This window comes from Chrysemys picta, chromosome 9 (assembly GCF_011386835.1).
Source record: "Chrysemys picta bellii isolate R12L10 chromosome 9, ASM1138683v2, whole genome shotgun sequence".
NCBI lineage: Eukaryota > Metazoa > Chordata > Testudines > Emydidae > Chrysemys > Chrysemys picta.
In genome coordinates, this window is record NC_088799.1 from 62,494,191 (window position 1) to 62,513,281 (window position 19,091).

The 19,091-nt window shown below is 43.7% G+C and overlaps 1 protein-coding gene and 1 long non-coding RNA gene across 3 annotated transcripts; one reads left to right on the plus strand and one right to left on the minus strand.

The window, feature by feature from the left end:
• The first annotated feature begins 14 nt into the window (after positions 1 to 14).
• Positions 15 to 9,239, plus strand: LOC101937974 (cis-aconitate decarboxylase-like). 2 transcript variants are annotated; one of them, XM_065556381.1, is made up of 6 exons: positions 15 to 133; positions 741 to 795; positions 3,874 to 4,061; positions 4,698 to 4,790; positions 5,183 to 5,388; positions 6,788 to 9,239. In XM_065556381.1, exons 1-6 carry the CDS (start codon positions 113 to 115, stop codon positions 7,704 to 7,706), a joined length of 1,482 nt encoding a protein of 493 aa, XP_065412453.1. In that variant the 5' UTR covers positions 15 to 112; the 3' UTR covers positions 7,707 to 9,239. The 2 variants fall into 2 exon arrangements, with proteins under 2 accessions (XP_065412453.1, XP_065412454.1); XM_065556382.1 differs by having other exon boundaries at positions 4,701 to 4,790.
• Positions 9,240 to 9,303: 64 nt separating this feature from the next.
• Positions 9,304 to 17,811, minus strand: LOC135973381 (uncharacterized). Its single transcript, XR_010590195.1, has 3 exons — positions 16,048 to 17,811; positions 15,438 to 15,490; positions 9,304 to 14,706 (listed from the first exon to the last, which is right to left on the minus strand). It is a non-coding gene; the product is annotated as an uncharacterized LOC135973381 (long non-coding RNA).
• Positions 17,812 to 19,091: the final 1,280 nt, after the last annotated feature.

Consider the following 19,091-nt stretch of genomic DNA (forward strand, 5'->3'; position numbering starts at 1 on the left):
TGGCTTTGGAAGGGTATATAAACCCTGACACCAAACAGACACCTCTACCATTGCTTCTGGAGACCTTCCCAGTGCTCAAGAGAAATCAACAGACACATTTAGAACCATCAGAATGGTCTACTCAACTTTACAGGTAATGCTATTTCATGCTGAAAATCTATCCCTAGCTCATTCAGTTGTTTAGGTTGTTTGATTTTAATTAGGTTTTGGGGAGCTCCTCAGCTGGTTTAAATTGTCATGATTCCACTGACTTCACTGGATCTATGATCATTTAATTTTACACTAACTGAGGGTCTGACCAATGATTAAAAAATTAGCTGGTTTTCATTGACTCCTTTTTGACCTACTAAAATGGTCCATGTTTTATCTATTTCTTCAATGTATTCCATGTATTTTTGTATAGGGGTATAATGTTTTTATAAATGATCTGTACTTCATATTCTTAATATCTATTCAAAATTTGTCCTGTTCACAGTTGTAAGGGCTTGCCTGGCAGTTCTGAATCTTAAAACTTTATCCTGCAAATTCTAACAGAGTGCTTCCTTTCCCTGATTGTTCTTGGCACCGTTACCGGACTGGTTTCTAGTTAGCTAACAGCTTTGAAACAGGGTTCAATTTACCTACTTCTTGTTTGAACTGTCAGTTTTTTACAACACAGGATTTACAATGCAAGCAATGAAAGTGTTCTTAAAATGCCTGGTTGCTTTATATGACAAACAGTATCTTTCTCTTGTCTCTAGAGATCCCAGAAGGTTTTAGCTGCTTCCCGACAGGTACACAAAATTTCTGCTCAAGGTTTGTATCTCTCAGTTAAAGAAATGTTTCTCTTTCTCTCTCTCTCTTTTTTAAAGTCTTCTGATATGTCAATATGTAAAAATAATTGACAGGAACTGGGTTAAACTTAGAAAAGTCTCTTAAATGCTTGGAAGACAAAATGTATTAATTATGATTATTATTATTGTTATGACACAATCACAATCAACAAAGGATTGAATAAGGACTGGGAATGGCTGAGCCATTACAAACATTGAATCTATCTCCCCTTGTAAGTATTCTCACACTTCTTATCAAACTGTCTGTACTGGGCTATCTTGATTATCACTTCAAAAGTTTTTTTTCTCTTACTTAATTGGCCTCTCAGAGTTGGTAAGACAACTCCCACCTGTTTATGCTCTCTGTATGTGTGTATATATATCTCCTCAATATATGTTCCATTCTATATGCATCCGAAGAAGTGGGCTGTAGTCCACGAAAGCTTATGCTCTAATAAATCTGTTAGTCTCTAAGGTGCCACAAGTACTCCTGTTCTTTTTGCGGATACAGACTAACACGGCTGCTACTCTGAAACCTGTCATTATTGTTATGATTTCACTTAAAGACCAGCTTAAGTAAATTATTATTACATTTCAAGCTGAATTAACATGAACAATATAACATATAAGTAAATAAAGGTGATTATCAGCCCTGTATCAAAACACACATTTACCTATTTTAGAGCCAAATTATGCAATTTTTAGTTAGGCAGAGCTCGCACTAACGTCATAGGGAATCTTGCCTGAGAAAGGACTATGAATATTTCACTTGTACTATAACCATGTACTTAAATGTTTAAATGGTAACTATCCTATCCTATCCTATGCTCCTGCATTGTCATTTATTAAATATTTAATCTAGGACTAGTTATTAAAATTGTTTAGAATAATTCACTATGTGGTCCTACTCATTTGTATGATCCTGTTATTCTATTCCCAGCTACAGTGGTATAAATCCAGAGTTCCTCCACTAATGTCAGAGAGCAGAATTTTTTTTAAGTCCTAGAGATTCTTCTCATAGTTGGTCATTTTATCTTTTTTCATGTATACACTAGATGTAACAAATGTTGATCAAAGAAAGTGACTAAATAAAAAAAATACAGTAATTAAAAAAAATCCATGCACAACCATTGACTCTAGCCAAGTCTAAGCTATACGGCCTTTTTATTAACCTCTTATTTTTAAAGAGCGCATATCACAGATGGGGGGGGGGGGAATGCTGCTGTCAATATTTATATACTGATGGGAAGGTATATAGATATTACTTTACACTGAATTCCCAGAGGACATTTTCCTGCTGTGAAGGAAGCTATCAGAAATTTCTACTGAAATGCAGCTACAGTCATGCTTTTCCTATTATATCTACAATGTTGCTTTGCATCATTGCTTCCCTGCCCTTTAGTGCACTGATGCTTTATTTGTACCATTCATGGGATGCACTCTAGATATATGGAGGGGATACAAATGTGTAAGGCAGAGGTTTGCAAACTGCTACATGTGGTAGGTTCATAGTGCAATGTTTTATACAATCTCTATAAATGTATGAATCACTGATGAGACTCACAGCTGTCTTCACAAGTGGAATATGAGCCTCTGGATTTGAGTGAGACTCATACATATTTTTAGACAAATTGTGGGTCAGTTGCCATGATATTTGAAAGTGAAAGTTTCAAATGTGACTTTACTCCACATTAGAGCTGTTCAAAAACATTTTGACAGAACAGCATTCAGTCGACAAATGCAATTTTGTCAAAATCCAAATGTTTTATGGGAACATATCAATCTTGATGAAATTTTCATTTAATTTAAATAATGTTGAAATGTTTCATTTTGACTTTCTCATTTAGAACCATTTCATTTTGACTTTGGTCTTATATTAAAATATTAATTTCAGTATTTCAAAATAAAATCCCTACAATTTTAAAATAAAATGTTACTTTCAATATAATAGTATGTTTGTAAATGTAATACATTTAATATTATATATATATATATATATATATATGCAATATTTTACATTATATTGTAATGTTTTGACATTATCAAAATGAAATGATTCAACATTTATTAAACCAAAACATTCTGATGGTCCCAAATTGAAAATATTTCGGCTTTTCTTTCTGGTTCAGAATGAAAACAAATTTCAAAATGTCAGTTTCCCACAGATTAGAAATTCCACTTTCCAACCTGCTATACTCTAAAATTGAAACAGAAGTAGAAATAGAAATGACAGTGCATGGTGGCTGGATGCCATACTACTTGTCTGGCCGTTAAGATGACCTCATAGACCCGGAGACTGGACTCCCCCTCCCAAACACACACAGGCAGGCATGTGCGCACACACACACACACACACATTTGGGCAATTTGAATCGATTTCCTCAATTTAGGCTTGTTCCTGCCTGGAGATGAGAGCTCTGGCCTGAACCAACAAAGCACTTAAGTAAGTGTTTTCTGTTATATGGTGCCATTGACTTTAGTAGGGCTATCATGGGCTTCAGTGTTTTGCTGAATTGGTCCAGAGTGCTGAGCACCTTGCAGGATCAAGCCCTTTATGCTGCTCCAAATTAAACCAACAGAAGATGTTGGATCTAACCCTGCTCTCCTGAAGTCAAGGTAAGTTTTACCATTAACTCAATGGGAGCAGGACTGAGCCTAGTTTATTGAAACATACCTAGTTCATTCACCAGGTAAAGAAGCAGGCATCTCATTTGTCTCCTCTGCCCCACATATGGGAAACTGAGGCACAGAGCTTCTAAGTGATTTGCTGAAGGTCACACAGGGCAGGAACACAAGCTAGGTCTCCTAATTCCTAGGCTTATCTCCTTACCACTAGACCATCCTTCCTCTCAAAACAAGGGCTACAGAGGTTCGGCCACATTCACTCACGTTAGGTAGTGACTCACTCCCTGAGCAACTCCATTGAAAACAATAGGACTCTTTGACAAGCAGGATACTAGTTCATGGGAGCAGGGGTTGCACAATGGGGCCTACGTGTTAACCCTTTGGGTCCAGTACCGCAACTTGGCTGATCCTTGCCTCGTTCTACCTATCCCCACAGTGCTGGAGAGGACTGCTGCAGAGGAGACTGTGACCAGCAGCTTTGCATCCTTCATCCATGGAGTCCAGCCAGAGCACCTGTCTGAAGTTGTTCGTCACCGGAGCAAGAGGATGATCCTTGACAGCATTGGGGTTGGCCTTGTGGGCAGCACAACTCGTGTGTTCAATATCGCCCTGCGGTATTGTCAGGTAGGAGCAATACCCAACCATGCCCTTGTTGCCGTTAATACGGTGCTGCTGTGCTGCCTGGGCAGAGAATCAGCACAAAGTCAATGCAGTGCTTAAGTCTCTTTTTTTATGGTGTAAGTGGGATGTAATCATGCATATCCCTTGCAGCAGGGTGAATTTCGCTTTCAATGCACAAAGTCACAATCATGGGCGCATTTCCCCTGGTAAATGCCGAGAGCTGACACCAAAGCTCTTGTTGCCAACAAATGAATCACAGCTCTTCTCTACGGAACAGCAGCAAGTAACACTGGGAGGGAGAAAACAGGACGTGCTGGCTGAAATTAAATTCCTAGAGATCAATGACTGGAAAAAGCCATTGCTGTTTTTGACTTCCCTGCATAAACTGGTAGCAAATTCCTTTGCTAGCCACATACTTTCAGATGTTCAGGTTAGTGTAAAGGGGGAAGAAGTTAAGCCCTTTAATTGCAATTTCATTATGTTTTTATTATGATGAGACTCTGTTTATCTCAGAGGTGCCCATTGCCTGGAATCCCACGTTGTGAAAATAGCACAGAGGCAGCACAACTGCTTTAGGTTACTACTCTCAGAATGCAACAGTGCCCTGCTCTCTCTTACTGGATTCTCTCCCTTCTACAGCAGCTGTATGCGTCAAATGCCGTTAGCTCTGTCTATGGCAGGAAAGGGTTAAAGCTGTCCCCTACACTGGCTGCCTTCACAAATGGAATTGCGGTAAGGCTGTCTCTTCCAGAAGAGACTGTTTAATGGTACATAATGCTCTGGGATAGCCACACCCCCTGATGTACCGGAAACACCAAACACTGGTACTGGCCCGTCATGTGAATGAGGTATGGGCCCTTTGTGACTGGGACCAGGAGAGGTGATTGGGACTCCGAAGGAAAGTTCATGTGTCTCTGCTCTGCATTCCTGTGAGTGGCACTTTTATCACAGTGCCAGTTAGCACCAATAACTCAATGATGTTGTTATGAAATTCGTTATTAATATTAGGAGCTGCATGTGTATTGTGGTTACACCTGGGAGCACCAGTCATAGATCTGGACTCCATTGTGTTGGTGTTGTACAAACATGATTTTCACCTGGCTGTTGCCTCTCCCCTGTGGCAGACTCACTCTATGGACTTTGATGACACCTGGCACCCTGCCACTCACCCCTCAGGGGCTGTACTGCCCGCTCTTCTGGCAGCTTCACAGATGCTACCTCCAAGCTCCAAACCCAATGGCCTGGACTTCTTGCTAGCATTTAATGTGGGCATTGAGGTGCAAGGAAGGCTCATGCGTTTCTCCACGGAGGCTCACAATATTCCTAATAGGTAAATCTATTGTGCTTCAGTGAACAGGGCACAGGGCAGCGCAGCTTAGCAAGAATTAGCATGCGGCATAGCAAATTAAATCAGAAATTCTGGAGTAGAGCCAGACCCATCCTATGTGTGATTCACTTAGCACTGCAGTTTAGAAGCCACCTTATGAAACTCTTCGGGAATCTACAAAAGAGAGACACTAGCCCAAAACAGCCAGTCTCACTCAGAGTAAATGATATTATAATAAAGAGTCATCTCATCTATAGGTCTGCACGAATAACAGAGTTTTTGGTTAGTTGGTGATTTTGAAAAATAGGGAAAAATTCTTTTCAGGTCAGCCCGAAAACAAACATTTTTGAAATTTTCTGCTGATCAAAAAGTCTTTTTTTTTTTTTTTGGTTTTGGGTTGAATGAAACATTTTGCTTTGACAAAACTGAAAAGTTTCATTTCTGTGTTGACCATTTTTTAAACATTTGTTGAATATTTTAAAAATAAAATTAAAGGAAACTAAAAGTCATTCCAATTCAAACAATCAAAATATTTAGAATTTTTTGAGACACCCCCCCCCCAAATGATCAATTTGGCATAACCAACACAAATTTGCAAATGTTTTGGTGTCACTGAATCTGCATTTTTTTTTTTTTTGGTGCTGAAAAGAAGTTTGGGGTGAAAATTTTCCCCAGATCTATTTTAATCAATAGCTACAGTGTATGGAACAAGGGCTAGTGGACTTATAAAAGGAGTCAGCGAGGTTTGGCCCACACACTTGTGGGTGGTTAGGCATCATTAATCCAATGTTGCACCTTAAGGACCTCTGATGACCTTACTATAGTCCTCTGTGATGGGGCAAGTGCTAGCTAACTAGTTTTGAGGAACAAACATGAGGTCACGGTGAAATCACACTCCGTTCACTCTAGTTTGTCTGTTGTTCTTAATGTCCTCAGAGGTTCTGTCACAGAGTAGATCTGTACTGTCAACTCACTCACATCCACCATTAGATAGCAGGGGCTTGGTCTCCTCCCATGTGTCATTGGCACCTGCCAAGTGTGGATGTGAAACATCGCCAGATCAGAACGGTAGCATTTGACATCCACTTTGCACTGGTGTGAGCGATGATACCCGGTGCCAGAGAGCGGGGAATCAGGCCCTACGTATTTAGATTCTTATGACTCAAAGCAAAAATGGGATGTCTGGGCTCACTCTGGTGTTTTCCCGCTCCCATAGTAAATCAGCATCAATGTCAGTGGAGCAACAGCTTACACCAGCGGAGGGTCTGGCCTGCTGTTTTGCAATGGTCTTGGTGCCATGGGCATGCCCTTCAGTGGCACTTGGGGGCTCCCTATGCAAGAGGCAGGCAGGCCTTTCCAGCCCCCTGCTGGGGTGAGATCATTGCTGTGGTTTCCCTTTCAGGTTCCATCCTCCCTCTGTGGTGGGCACCATGGGCAGCGCAGCTGCCACAGCAAAGCTTCTTTCTCTGAATGTGACCCAATGCGCCCATGCCTTAGCAATTGCTGCCTCCCTGGCAGGGGCACCGATGGCAAATGCAGCCACCCAAGCCAAGCCCCTGCATATTGGCAATGCCACCCGCCTGGGGTTGGAAGCGGCGCTTCTGGCTGCCCGGGGAATGGAGGCCAGCCCCCTCATTCTGGATGACATCCCGGGGTGCTCTGGATTCAGTGCGTTCTACGGCGACTATCGGCCCAAACCGCTGCCCCTGCCAGCAAGCAGCCACAAGTTCCTCTTGGAGAAGCAAGACGTCGCTTTCAAACGTTTCCCAGCCCACCTAGGGATGCACTGGATTGTGGATGCTGCCGCATCAGTCAGGAACCTGCTCATCAACTATTCTGGCTCATTCTCTCCCTCTCTGATCCGTGCCATTCTGCTGAGGATCCCAGTGTCCAAGTACATCAATAGGCCCTTTCCAGAATCTGAGCACCAGGCTCGACACTCCTTCCAGTTCAATGCCTGCACTGCCCTGCTGGATGGCGAGGTGTACCTCAACTCCTTCACTGATGGCTGCATCCATCGGCAGGAGCTGATGGAGCTGCTGGCCAAGGTGCTGGTAGAGCACCCTGAAGACAACATAGCCAACTTCGACAAGATGTATGGGGAGGTAGCACTGGTCCTGGAGAATGGAGATGTGCTGACAGGCAGATGTGACACTTTCTATGGGCACTGGAGGAAGCCCCTAAGCAGAGAATCGCTCCTGAAGAAATTCCAATCCAATGCGTCTCACGTGCTCCCAGAGGACAAGGTGAACAGCATCATCACAACAGTGGAAAACCTGGAGAACCTGTCAGACAGCTCCCAGCTGGCCTCCAGCCTGTAAGAACACGATGTTTGATGAGTGAAGCATCATCGCATTGGAACATTAATTCCCTTCTTTCAAGGACAGAATCTTTCTATCATTCAAAGTGAACTGCAGAGCAAAAATGAAGTCCAAGCACAGATTTCAGTGCCTAATGACCCCAATAGCCAGGCTGTGAAAGTGTGTGTATGTGTGTGTTTGAGTGAAAGAGAAATAAGTTTTAACAAATACTTGGTGCTGCTTGATTTGCTGAAGGTATCCCAGAACATGCCATTACAAATACCCAGAAGTCTCACTGATCTCCAAGAATGATACATTCTGGGATATCTGTGAACCAACATCTCCAATAGGGGCAGAAGATTTTTTCCCCCCAAAAATTAATTAAAACTTATTTCTGTGCAGAATGTTGTCCTACTCAGTGAGGATTCTCAACACCAAAATTTGTGCTTATCTTAATGTTCACCTGCACAGTCAACCTATGGAACTCTTTGCCACAGGATGTTGTGAAGGCCAAGACTATAATAGGGTTCAAAAAAGAACTAAATAAGTTCATGGAGGATAGGTCCATCAATGGCTTTTAGCCAGGATGGGCAGGGATGGTGTCCCTAGCCTGTGTTGCCAAAAGCTGGGAATGAGCAACAGGGGATGGATCACTTGATGATTACCTGTTCTGTTCATTCCCTGTGGGGCACCTGGCATTGGCCACTGTCAGAAGACAGGATAGTGGACTAGGCAGACCGTAAGTCTGACCCACTATGGCCGTTCTTATGTTCTTACACTTCTCTTAATGATCACCTCTGCTCTTCCAGTCATCTTTTAGATCTTTATTAGTTAGTTCTGCTGGTCAAACAGAAAATATGGCAGCATTAGGGTCGACAGCCAGGTATTCTAGACCCAACAAATGATCTGTAAACCTATTGATCAATGTAATGTATGATAATTTAATCTTTGATTGAAAAATCTTGCATTGTTTCGGGTTACTGTTATATACTGTATGGTAAGACACACACCACTCTTTATATAAGGAGATATAGGAATATAGAATGTATACAACACGCTCATTGAGCAGAAATGGGAGTACAGTGGAATTGCATCATAGGCGCATTTAACTTACACGATTTTAACTATATGCGCTCGGCAAAAAAAGAGAAAAATAACAAAATACTGTACCTTTAGTAGGGGCGATTCCGCCCGCCATGCCACTCAATGAGCGTTTGACTATACGCAATTTTCGCCTTAGGCACTGACTTCAGAACCTAACCCCGTGTAAGATGTGACTCCCCTGTATTGATTAATGCTACATGTTTCCAATATGCTTTTCATGCAGGCACATTTTATATCACTTGGATGAAATTACCTGTACAGAATATTATTACTTGGTGATGATTTTGACAGAGCTAGATTCTCTGCTATAGTTAAGTATGTGGGCTGGTTCCAAACTTGTGCCTTTGCCAGCATGGGGGATTTCATGGAAACAAAGAATTTCCTTGCCACTTATTTATTTTTCAACTGTCTACATTGCTGCTAATCCAGACTTTTATGTCAATTTATTTATACAGCTCTTTCAAAATAAAGACTTGAAGTACAAGCTTATTTGCAGAAAGATTTATTGCTACAATGTATTCATCACAAGAAATCCTTGCTTTATTCCAAATACTTATAAATAACGGCCTACTTGAATTGTGGGGTGATTGTCAAAAAAATTGCAGCTGAGTTGCAGACAAGCCATGGAAAATTGCAGAAAAGTAATAATGGACGTTACTTTTCTGTGATTTTCCACTGTTGCTTGCCTGGAGCTGAGAGCAGGTTCTTCTGCTGTCTCATATTGCAGAATCCACAATTTCTGCAATATCGCAGGTTAAGTAGGGCCTTAGTTAAAGAAGTATATAATGGCTTTTACAATAAATGGTTGGCCACACCCATGGCTGGGGTAGTACAATGCACATAATTCTGCAAGAGGGCTAGCTAGGAGTCTGACACTGAGATCAATCATTGGTCCATATGTTGGAATCTCATGGGCCAGATCCTCTCAGCATAGCTATGCCAATGGTGATACTCAGTAAACCGCTGAGGATTTGGCCTATATTTATCTGTTGAGGAATTATATATCTCTGTTGTCAAATAGAGGTTGAAGTGTCCAGATGAAAAGACCGACTGTTAGTCACTGAGATCTGACACTGGCCAAATATGATCTCCAATAAATTACCAAGAGTTTGTCTATAATTAGTGCCCTTCTATGCCAGATGTAGGAATTTAATTTCTTAAATGCCTATCTTAGCTTACCAGAAAAGTTTCAGGTATTATAGCACAATCATAGATAGAATAGAATAGAATATCAGGGTTGGAAGGGACCTCAGGAGGTCATCTAGTCCAACCTGCTACTCAAAGCAGAACCAATCCCCCAGACAGATTTTTTGCCCCAGACCCCTAAATGGCCCCCTCAAGGATTGAGCTCATAACGCTGGGTTTAGCAGGCCAATGCTCAAACCACTGAGCTATCCCTCCCTCACCCAGATATTCCTATTGATTACATCTTCAAAGCCACTCCTAAGCAAACATTAACCCAAACAAAATAACAATCCTCACCCATGATAAAACTCAGTTAAGCTGGACATTGTATTTCATTTTCTGCTTCCTTCTGCTGATGGGCACACAGTGGTTTTAAAACCCTGAAGCTGTTCTGAAGACGGCAATACACTGTCCTCATGCTCACATCAGGGGGATCACAGCTGGTAACAAATTCATCTCTTGCTCAGTAGTTACCAAGAAGCCAGCAAAACCTGGGGAAGGCACAGAATTGAGCTCAGGCTGATGCATATTGGCATATCGCCAGTGACTACAAAGGAGAGATGCTGGCTCACGCCAGTTGAAGATATGGCTCTGAATTGTTAATATTTACAATTTTGGTGTCATGTAAGGGGCTGAACCCGGCAAGATCGTGAAAGCCAGCAACTCCCATTCAATTCTGCGGAGCTCTGCAGAGATTTCCCGTAAATGTTCATCTTTTTTTTTTAATGCTTCCTTTAAAAACAAACACACAATCTCTTGAGCCACTGATTTTTTTAGCTGGGGGAACTGTATGCAGAGAACAATGTATTCAAGAAAATTAGCACCTGGTTCTATTTGCTAACATGTTTGATTTTTTTTCATCTAAGTAGCCCATAGGCTTTGTGCTAGCCATATGCATTAGGGGCGATTTTCACCCTGTGACTGTTACTTTGAGTCTTTGCTATTCATAATTCTGTAATAATTCACACTATGTGACTGATCAACTAAGTCACATGGTCTTGTTTTTGTCTCCTGGATGGATGACTCCTGAACCTAAAAAGAACTTTACAATTCACCATGTGACCACTTCCATGAACATTCAGAACACTGAGCTCTTTACCTTTTTTCATTCCTCTCTGCTCTGCCGATGCATAGCTCAGAGACGATCAGGTGGAATTTGGCAATTGGTAATGCCTGACTAATACCACACATTAGAGATGATGATCCCAAGATGGTGACTAAAATCACACTGTGTCTCAGGCTGTTTTGCACTACTAGAAACAAGTGGCTAGGTTTCCACAGGATCAAGCAAGCAGAAAGTGAGTGTTGAGAGTGAGAGAGTCTCCAATTATATATGAACAGGAGGAATGTGAAGCAGAGAGGAAAATAAAAAGGCATTGTAGTGAGAGATGTGTACACGAGACATGTGGTTAAAGGCATCAGGAATGGTTATATGTAGTACATACAGACCCCTGGGTGCTGATCTTGTGCCTTTAAGATCCCTATTGTGATCAGTCTGCTGATATGGCTTTAAGAAGGCCTGTGACTGGCGCTGGTTGCGACATTTTACCAGTGTCAAAGCTGCATTGTTTTGTAGAGCTGTATTGATTTTGATGACATTTTTTATGGGAAAGTTTCTGAGGCTCAGTGTGGATTTTGGTCACTTCCAGGGAGAGGGAGAGACCCAGATACCTGAATCCAAAACCTGACCTTTTCAATCCAAAAATGGGCATTTCAACACAATTCCATCAAATGTTCAACTGGGTCTGGTTTTGTTGCAATGTGGAATGGAAACAAATGTTGAAACCTCAAAAATTGTCATGAAACAGAATTATCATTCTCCAGCCAACTATACCCGTGGCAAGCATTGGTGATTATGAAGACACATTGTCCAGGTTCCTCTTGCTCCAGGGAGATGCTTAACAACCTCAGGCAAAAGTGAGCATGGATTCCCATGGGCCGAGGCTGTTTGATGCAAGGTGAGTGATTCAGGCTTCTGAACTTGTGTTTATGGCAGATCTGGCAGGGCACTGCTGACGGGCCAGAAAAGGCACATGTCTTTTTGGCTGGCTCCTTGTGTCTCCTGCAGCCTCGGCGTGAATTGTGCAGCAGTGGCTTTTTCTTCCAAACGCCGCTGCACTGAATACGTCCTTCCCTGGGAAGCAAACGCTTAAGCATATGGCAACCCCGGAGCCTTAGGGTCAGGATACTATACTCACTTCCTCAGGATGTCCCCAGCTTCCCCATGGAGCTGCTGTCCCCTTCAGTGAATTTTAGTACTGAGAGACGTAAACTCCCACTCAGCCAATGGCTCATTTGTCTGGTGTGAAAGGGTGTATCAGCCCCGCACTGGTACAGTAGTTTAACCCTTCTTTCTTAGCCAAGGAGGCCACACCCCCTCAGCTCTGCTGGGCATGCTCCAGCTGGAAGCAGGGTATAAAAGCAAGCAGAACAGCTCAGTCTGGGCTGACCACCAGCGGGGAAGGAGATGCGTCGCTAGCTCTTGAGGGAGGACCACCTGCACTCCAAGACGTGGAGGCCAGCCAGTTGGAGACGGACCCCGACACACCAGCTTGGGACAGCACGGAGAGTGGAGAGACTGGAGTGACAGCTGGGGCTGTAGTATTGACTCTGGCCATTGGGACTCACTGCCCTGACAGCAAGGGCCGTGGTATTGATTTTGGCTGATAGGCCGCACTGCCTGCTATCAAGGGCCACATTAAGGGCTGAGGCCCCTGAGCTGCGCAGCCCTGAGACCCAGGGCACCCCTTCAAACTCGATTGCGGGGCTGTGGCGCACCTCTCCCCCTCCCCATTCACAGGCTGCTTATCAGTGCTGGGCTAGGCCTGATTTATGGATGGTCGCTATGTCACATTTGCCATCGTTGGATCATCATCTTGTATTACCATCCGAGAGGTGGGGACCTATGAGGCTACGGGGGCCAGATGAGCATCAGCAGAGTATTAGGGAAGATTTCCACACTCTCCATTAAGAACATAAGAGTGGCCATACCAGGTCAGACCAAAAGTCCATTTAGCTCAGTATCCTGTCTTCTGACAGTGGCCAATGCCAGGTGCCCCAGAGGGAATGAACAGAACAGGTAATCATCAAGTGATCCATTCCCTGTCGCCCATTGGACCATTCTTGTCCTGGGTTGGAGGAGCAATAGGTGGATCCACAGTTGATTGATGGGATGGCTCCTAGGCACGTCTTTCCTCCACACTGTCACCCTCTCAGAACTCTTTGCTTTACTGATGAGCAGAAGACGGTGTGCTTGGACATGGAAGAGGAGGCTGGCCTGGATCGTTGCAGGATGGTGACCCCTCCAGACTCTGATTCACTCATGCACAAGTGTGAAAACCCCAAGGGATTTCTCTGGCCTCTCAAGGAAATAGAACAACCTGACAGAGCTATTTCAGGCTGCAAAGTAAATCTAATCAGAAAGAGTGGCTGGATAGTCCAATGTGGGAGCCTCCCCTGTATTTGGATTTCTATCCACCAAACCAGTGTTGGGAGTTAGTTAGACTTTCACTAATGTAGACAAGGCTGAAAGGTTACATAAGCTTCCCTTTCATTCCTGGTGTTTCCACTCAAGCTTGGGACCCTGAGATGCCATCCGACTATTTAGCTCCACTCCGGGCTGTTATTTCTTGTTCAGAGTGTGTAAGATTTCACCACCCATAGCCACTGCCCTGACCCCACTGAAACCTCTTGCCGAGTGAAGTGAAGCTTATGGAAGAGAAGTAATAACACCCAGAGAAAACCAGCAAGCTAGCCTGTGTGGCACTGAAAATAAAGTCATGAACGCCATGCCACCAAAGTCCCCTGTTTGCCCATCACACATGGAACAAGAACAGGACCCCTTTTCCTCTCTCAGATGCTGTGGTCCAGGATAACTGGCACCTAACGTACAAATGGAAACATCCCCAGGTATTTCCTCACAAACATGTTTACAGCACTGAGCACGGTGAATGAAAGGCTTTTTACAACACAGCTCCATGTTGGGCATGCAGCATGTTTATGCTGTGAGTAAAGATAGTAAATACAGGCTCAGGTTGAGAGGGTTTCTGGCCAAGGATCCTAAGAAAACCGAGAGAAATAAAAGTGTCACACATTGTTTGCTTGTTCTCGGACTTAAAAAGGAACCATGAAAACTCAGCCTGCTCAAGGGCTTGAGAATCCTGGAAAGGTGCAGTGAGGGCACGTTTTCCGAGGCTGGGTCCTTTGCTTGACAGGAATTATGGGGAAGGCAGCAGAAAAGTCCATTGTTATCATCTTGTTATCATCAGTGAATGAGAGATGATAGGTAAGATGGGGATAGGCCATGAAGGGCCTTGGAGGTGCAGACAAGCAGCTTGTTTGATGCGATGGAGAAGTGTCTGGTTCCCTTTATAGCATGTCTGCATTTCATTTTATAGCTGCTGTAAGATTCTCCAGGTGATGTGTTCTGGTACTGTTGTTATTATACTTCTCTTGCATTAAGTGCAGCCACTTGGCATATGTCTTCCTGCATTATGCTCCTGCTCCTGCTGAAGCCAATAGTAAGTTTCCATTGACCTCAGTGATGCAACGTTCAGCTCTATAATGCCATATGGGAATTGGCGTGCTGGCTCTGCTTATTCTCCCCCTCCCCCCACGTAATTTATATGAAGGGGTCCAGCTGGATACTTACAGCCCTTGTTACTGCAGTATCTGTGTGCCATACAATCACAAAGGGATTTTATCCTTGTAATGCTCCCGGAAGCGTTAGCTCCTGTAAAACGGGGATAAAGCACAGGTTTGATCCAGGTACTTGTCCAAGGTCACACAGAAAACCTGGGCTGAACTTTCAAGCCAGGGTGAGATCCCCAGTTGTGGCCCCTTCATAGCAGATAAAAGGGTTGGGATGGTGTAAAGGGGCTATAAAAGCTCCAGATCTGGCTGGGATATCCCTTCAGTGCAGAAACTGAGGAAAACATCATAAGACATGTGGTGTAGGGGGCCTGTTGGGGATGAATGGGATGGGGCATGATGGGGGCAGGGCTGCATCATGCAGAGCAGTGGCGATTCTGGGCACCCAGAAACAGCCTGGGCTGTCTAAATTACACTGGGGCAACAAAACAGCCCTGGATTGGGAGGGTACAAAATTAGCTTCAAGCTGTGTTAGCCTCCCCACCTGCAGGTTGTGGGTGCTGTGTTGTACCTCATAGAGGCATTGCACAGAACCTTATCCTTATCCCTGAGTCCCACATCAATGCCTTATCCTCCAGGTCATTCTTCCAGCCAGAACTTGCATCCTTCAGCTGAGTAAACTGTACTCATGTGAGGAGTCCCATTGAATTTAGGCTTGTGCATAGGCTGTCATAAGCCAGATAACCTTTCTAGCTGTTCCCACATTTTCCTGTCAATAGTATTTTCCTGACCTTTATATCTGAGGTAGAAATCTACTCATCTGACTGTCTAAAAGACTGTTCGCCTTAGTAATTCAGTGTTTCCATTGTATACCTTAATGCAATTGAATTCTCCTTAGTAATTCAGTGGTTTCATGTACATGCTTCCTGCAATAGGAAATATTTTAAAAATTTAGAATTATGTCATGTTCTTAAAGAGAATTAAACAAAGATCTCGTGTCATGAGAAGTAGTGAACAATGTTGGTTTTGGGTGGTGATCCTTATCACCCAGGTGCTCAGTGGCCTGGGCCTGCACATTTGCAGCTCTCTGATGAGAACCAGGGTTGACAACTTGCCTCTTCAGGTACAATGGAGCTGTTCACCATAAAGCCAAAGCTTATGTTCTTATCTGTTCAGCAGACATAGGTTGCTTGTGAGCCAGTCTGAGACTGTGGCCCATACTCCTGCAGGCTCTAAAAACCACCACGAAGCTCACCAGCTTCTATTTCAAGGCTCACTTCTGAAACCTCACCTTTGCTAAGAAAAATGCAGAGCACAGCGTGCTTGTCATAGATTTCATTTAACCCCTAGCCCACAGCTCTCCACTGGGGGAGAGAAAGCGAGAGCCATACAAGACAAATGCTAGTCACATTGCTTAATGCACTCAGCTTCTATAGGTATGAGGGCAGTCTAAAGAACTGAATAGGAGAGAATTTGTAATTACTTTTGCTTAAGTGTTCCTTTTCATTGCGCCAATGATCAGCTGCTATAGGGGCCTGAGATGTTGCCAGTCACTCTCTGTGTCTGGAAACTGGAGCTAGAGGGAGCTGAAACAGCCCTTCAGCCTTTGCTCGGAAAGTTTCAACGGGTGCGTTGTTTCTATAAAGAATTGCCATAACGGTGAGAATGACTGGGCTGCTTTCACTGTCTCCTCTCCCATCCAGTTTCACCCGGGCCTGCAGTGTACAAACAGGAAAACATATTGGGTGAGATTCTGATGTCACGTATAGGGGGTGAAACTGAGATCAGAATCTCTTGTTGTAGACTCTGTCTGGGGAATCTCTAACAGGTCATCAGCCGCTCCTTCCTCTAAGAAACAAAACTGGATACAACTGAACCAGATGCTTAGCAGGTGTAAATTGCCAAATATACACCAAATCACACCATTTTGAGGCACTGACCCCATGTTTAGAATAAGGCAGAGCAATTTTTAGGGGTGGATTTTTCAGTACAGGCTCAACAGGGCCTCCAGTTTTGTCTGTGTAAAGCCATGAAGGCAACTGGGGTGAAGTTTAACCTTGTGCAGACAGCCTGCATGAGATCCAGTCACCACCGAAGCCCAATATCCCTCTGCACAGGGGTTAACGTCACCCGGAGTGAAGCGCAGGCAAGCGGACTTTGCAGGAATTACATGCTGGCACAGTGCATGGGAATGGGTGCATGTATAATTTATATAGGCAGAATGGAGTCTGTAAAGAACTAACTGAAGGTGGTGGTAATGTCAGGGAAAGGTGGCAGGAGAAGGAAGGAAGTGTGTAACAGGGATTGTGAGACCAAATCAGATCCAGGCTACATCAAATCCAGGATCCTGGCTCTGACAGTGGCCAGTGTGAACTGCTTCATAGGAAGGTGCAAGAAAACCTGCTCCCAGGGAAAGTTCCTTCCTTAATCCCTTAGGTTGGAGGTTGGTGTATTCCCTAGAGCAGGAGGTTTATAGCTCTTCCCAAGTTCTTGGATTTTAAATCTTAGCTCCTCCAGGGGATGAGTGGGATGGGGCATGATGGGGGCAAGGCTGCATCATGCAGAGCAGTGGCGATTCTGGGCACCCAGAAACAGCCTGGGCTGTCTAAATTACACGGGGGCAACAAAACAGCCCTGGATTAAATCTTCTTTAATGTTACAGGTCTAGTATCAGAGGGGTAGTCGTGTTAGTCTGAATCTGTAAAAAGCAACAGAGGATCCTGTGGCACCTTTAAGACTAACAGAAGTATTGGGAGCATAAGCTTTCGTGGGTAAGAACCTCACTTCTTCAGATGCAAGTAATGGAAATCTCCATAGGCAGGTATAAATCAGTATGGAGATAACGAGGTTAGTTCAGTCAGGGAGGGTGAGGTGCTCTACTAGCAGTTGAGGTGTGAACACCAAGGGAGGAGAAACTGCTTCTGTAGTTGGATAGCCATTCACAGTCTTTGTTTAATCCTGATCTGATGGTGTCAAATTTGCAAATGAACTGGAGCTCAGCAGTTTCTCTTTGGAGTCTGGTCCTGAAGGTTTTTTTTGCTGTAAGATGGCTACATTTACATCTGCTATTGTGTGGCTATCCAACTACAGAAGCAGTTTCTCCTCCCTTGGTGTTCACACCTCAACTGCTAGCAGAGCACCTCACCCTCCCTGATTGAACTAACCTCGTTATCTCCATACTGATTTATACCTGCCTCTGGAAATTTCCATTACTTGCATCTGAAGAAGTGAGGTTCTTACCCACGAAAGCTTATGCTCCCAATACTTCTGTTATTCTCAAAGGTGCCACAGGACCCTCTGTTGCTTATTACAGGTCTAGATATTCCTGTTGTCAATAGACATGTCCAGTCTTTCTCTGAGTAGGGAGACTCCAGGTACCCTGCCCTAAAATGGGAATATAAAGAGTTCTTAACACAGCAGCCCAAAGCAGGAGCAGCAAAAGCTCCCTAAAAGTGGTGGAAGCCACCACGCCTCCTCTCCCCCTGAGGCCCTGCCCCCTGCATCACACCTTCCTGAGTCTTCCACATTCTGAGTCACTGATGCAGTATCATAGAGATGGTCACATCTTGGGATGCCTCCCACCAACCATCCACCGCACTGATACTTTGCCCTTCTCTAAGGCCTCTGCTGTGTATCTTAAAGTTTAATTCTATGCCCACTGAAGTCAGTAGCAAAGCTCCTATTGCCTTCAGGAGTGAAGGATCAAGTTCTTAAAACACCACGGAAACATTAATGAGCTGAACCTCACAACCCCACAGTCAGGTGGGTATTGTTATCCCACTTAACTGAAAGGTTAAGTGACTGGTGCAAAGCCAGATGTCACACTTAGCGTACTGGTGTGTCCAAGGATCAGAATAAGGACAGCAATGACTCTGAACAAGAGTGGGTCAAAATATTTTAGTGACATTGTTTTGCATGAAAATTGGACAAAAATTTCATTTTCTTGGAAATGTGATTTCTCACCAAAATGATTTGAAAAGAAATTTCTCATTTTGGTTGATTTGGAACCAAAACCTTTTGTTTTGACTCTGATTGGCAATGTTTGTTTCACTTCATTTTTCTAACCCCCCTCCCCTTCATTCTCTCCCTTTCTCATTTTTTTCAATTAGACAAAAGGGCGGGGGGAGAGAAAACAAAGAAATGAAACAAATATTTGATTAGAAACATTAACTTTTTTTGTTGACCAACTCTTTACTGCCCCCACCTCACATCTATAAGGTAAACAGCACTCTGTTCAGTCCTGTATTAGTAACATGTACTGGCGTAGTCATTGTCTGCAACCCATAATCAGATAGATGGGGAAAAGCAAGATATGGAGCAGGGGTAACACCCTGCATTGAAGTCAAGGAACATGTTCTGTATGTGCAAAATCCAAATAAAAAATTTATCACCATGGACAGCAGCCACATTCCTGTTCCAGCTGGCCACATTCTCAGGATTGTATTCCAAGGACGAGCATTTTCAAAGGGCTCTCAAACCAGCTTCCAAACTCCCCCAGCTGCTTATCTTTAGCTGGCCACGTTTTCT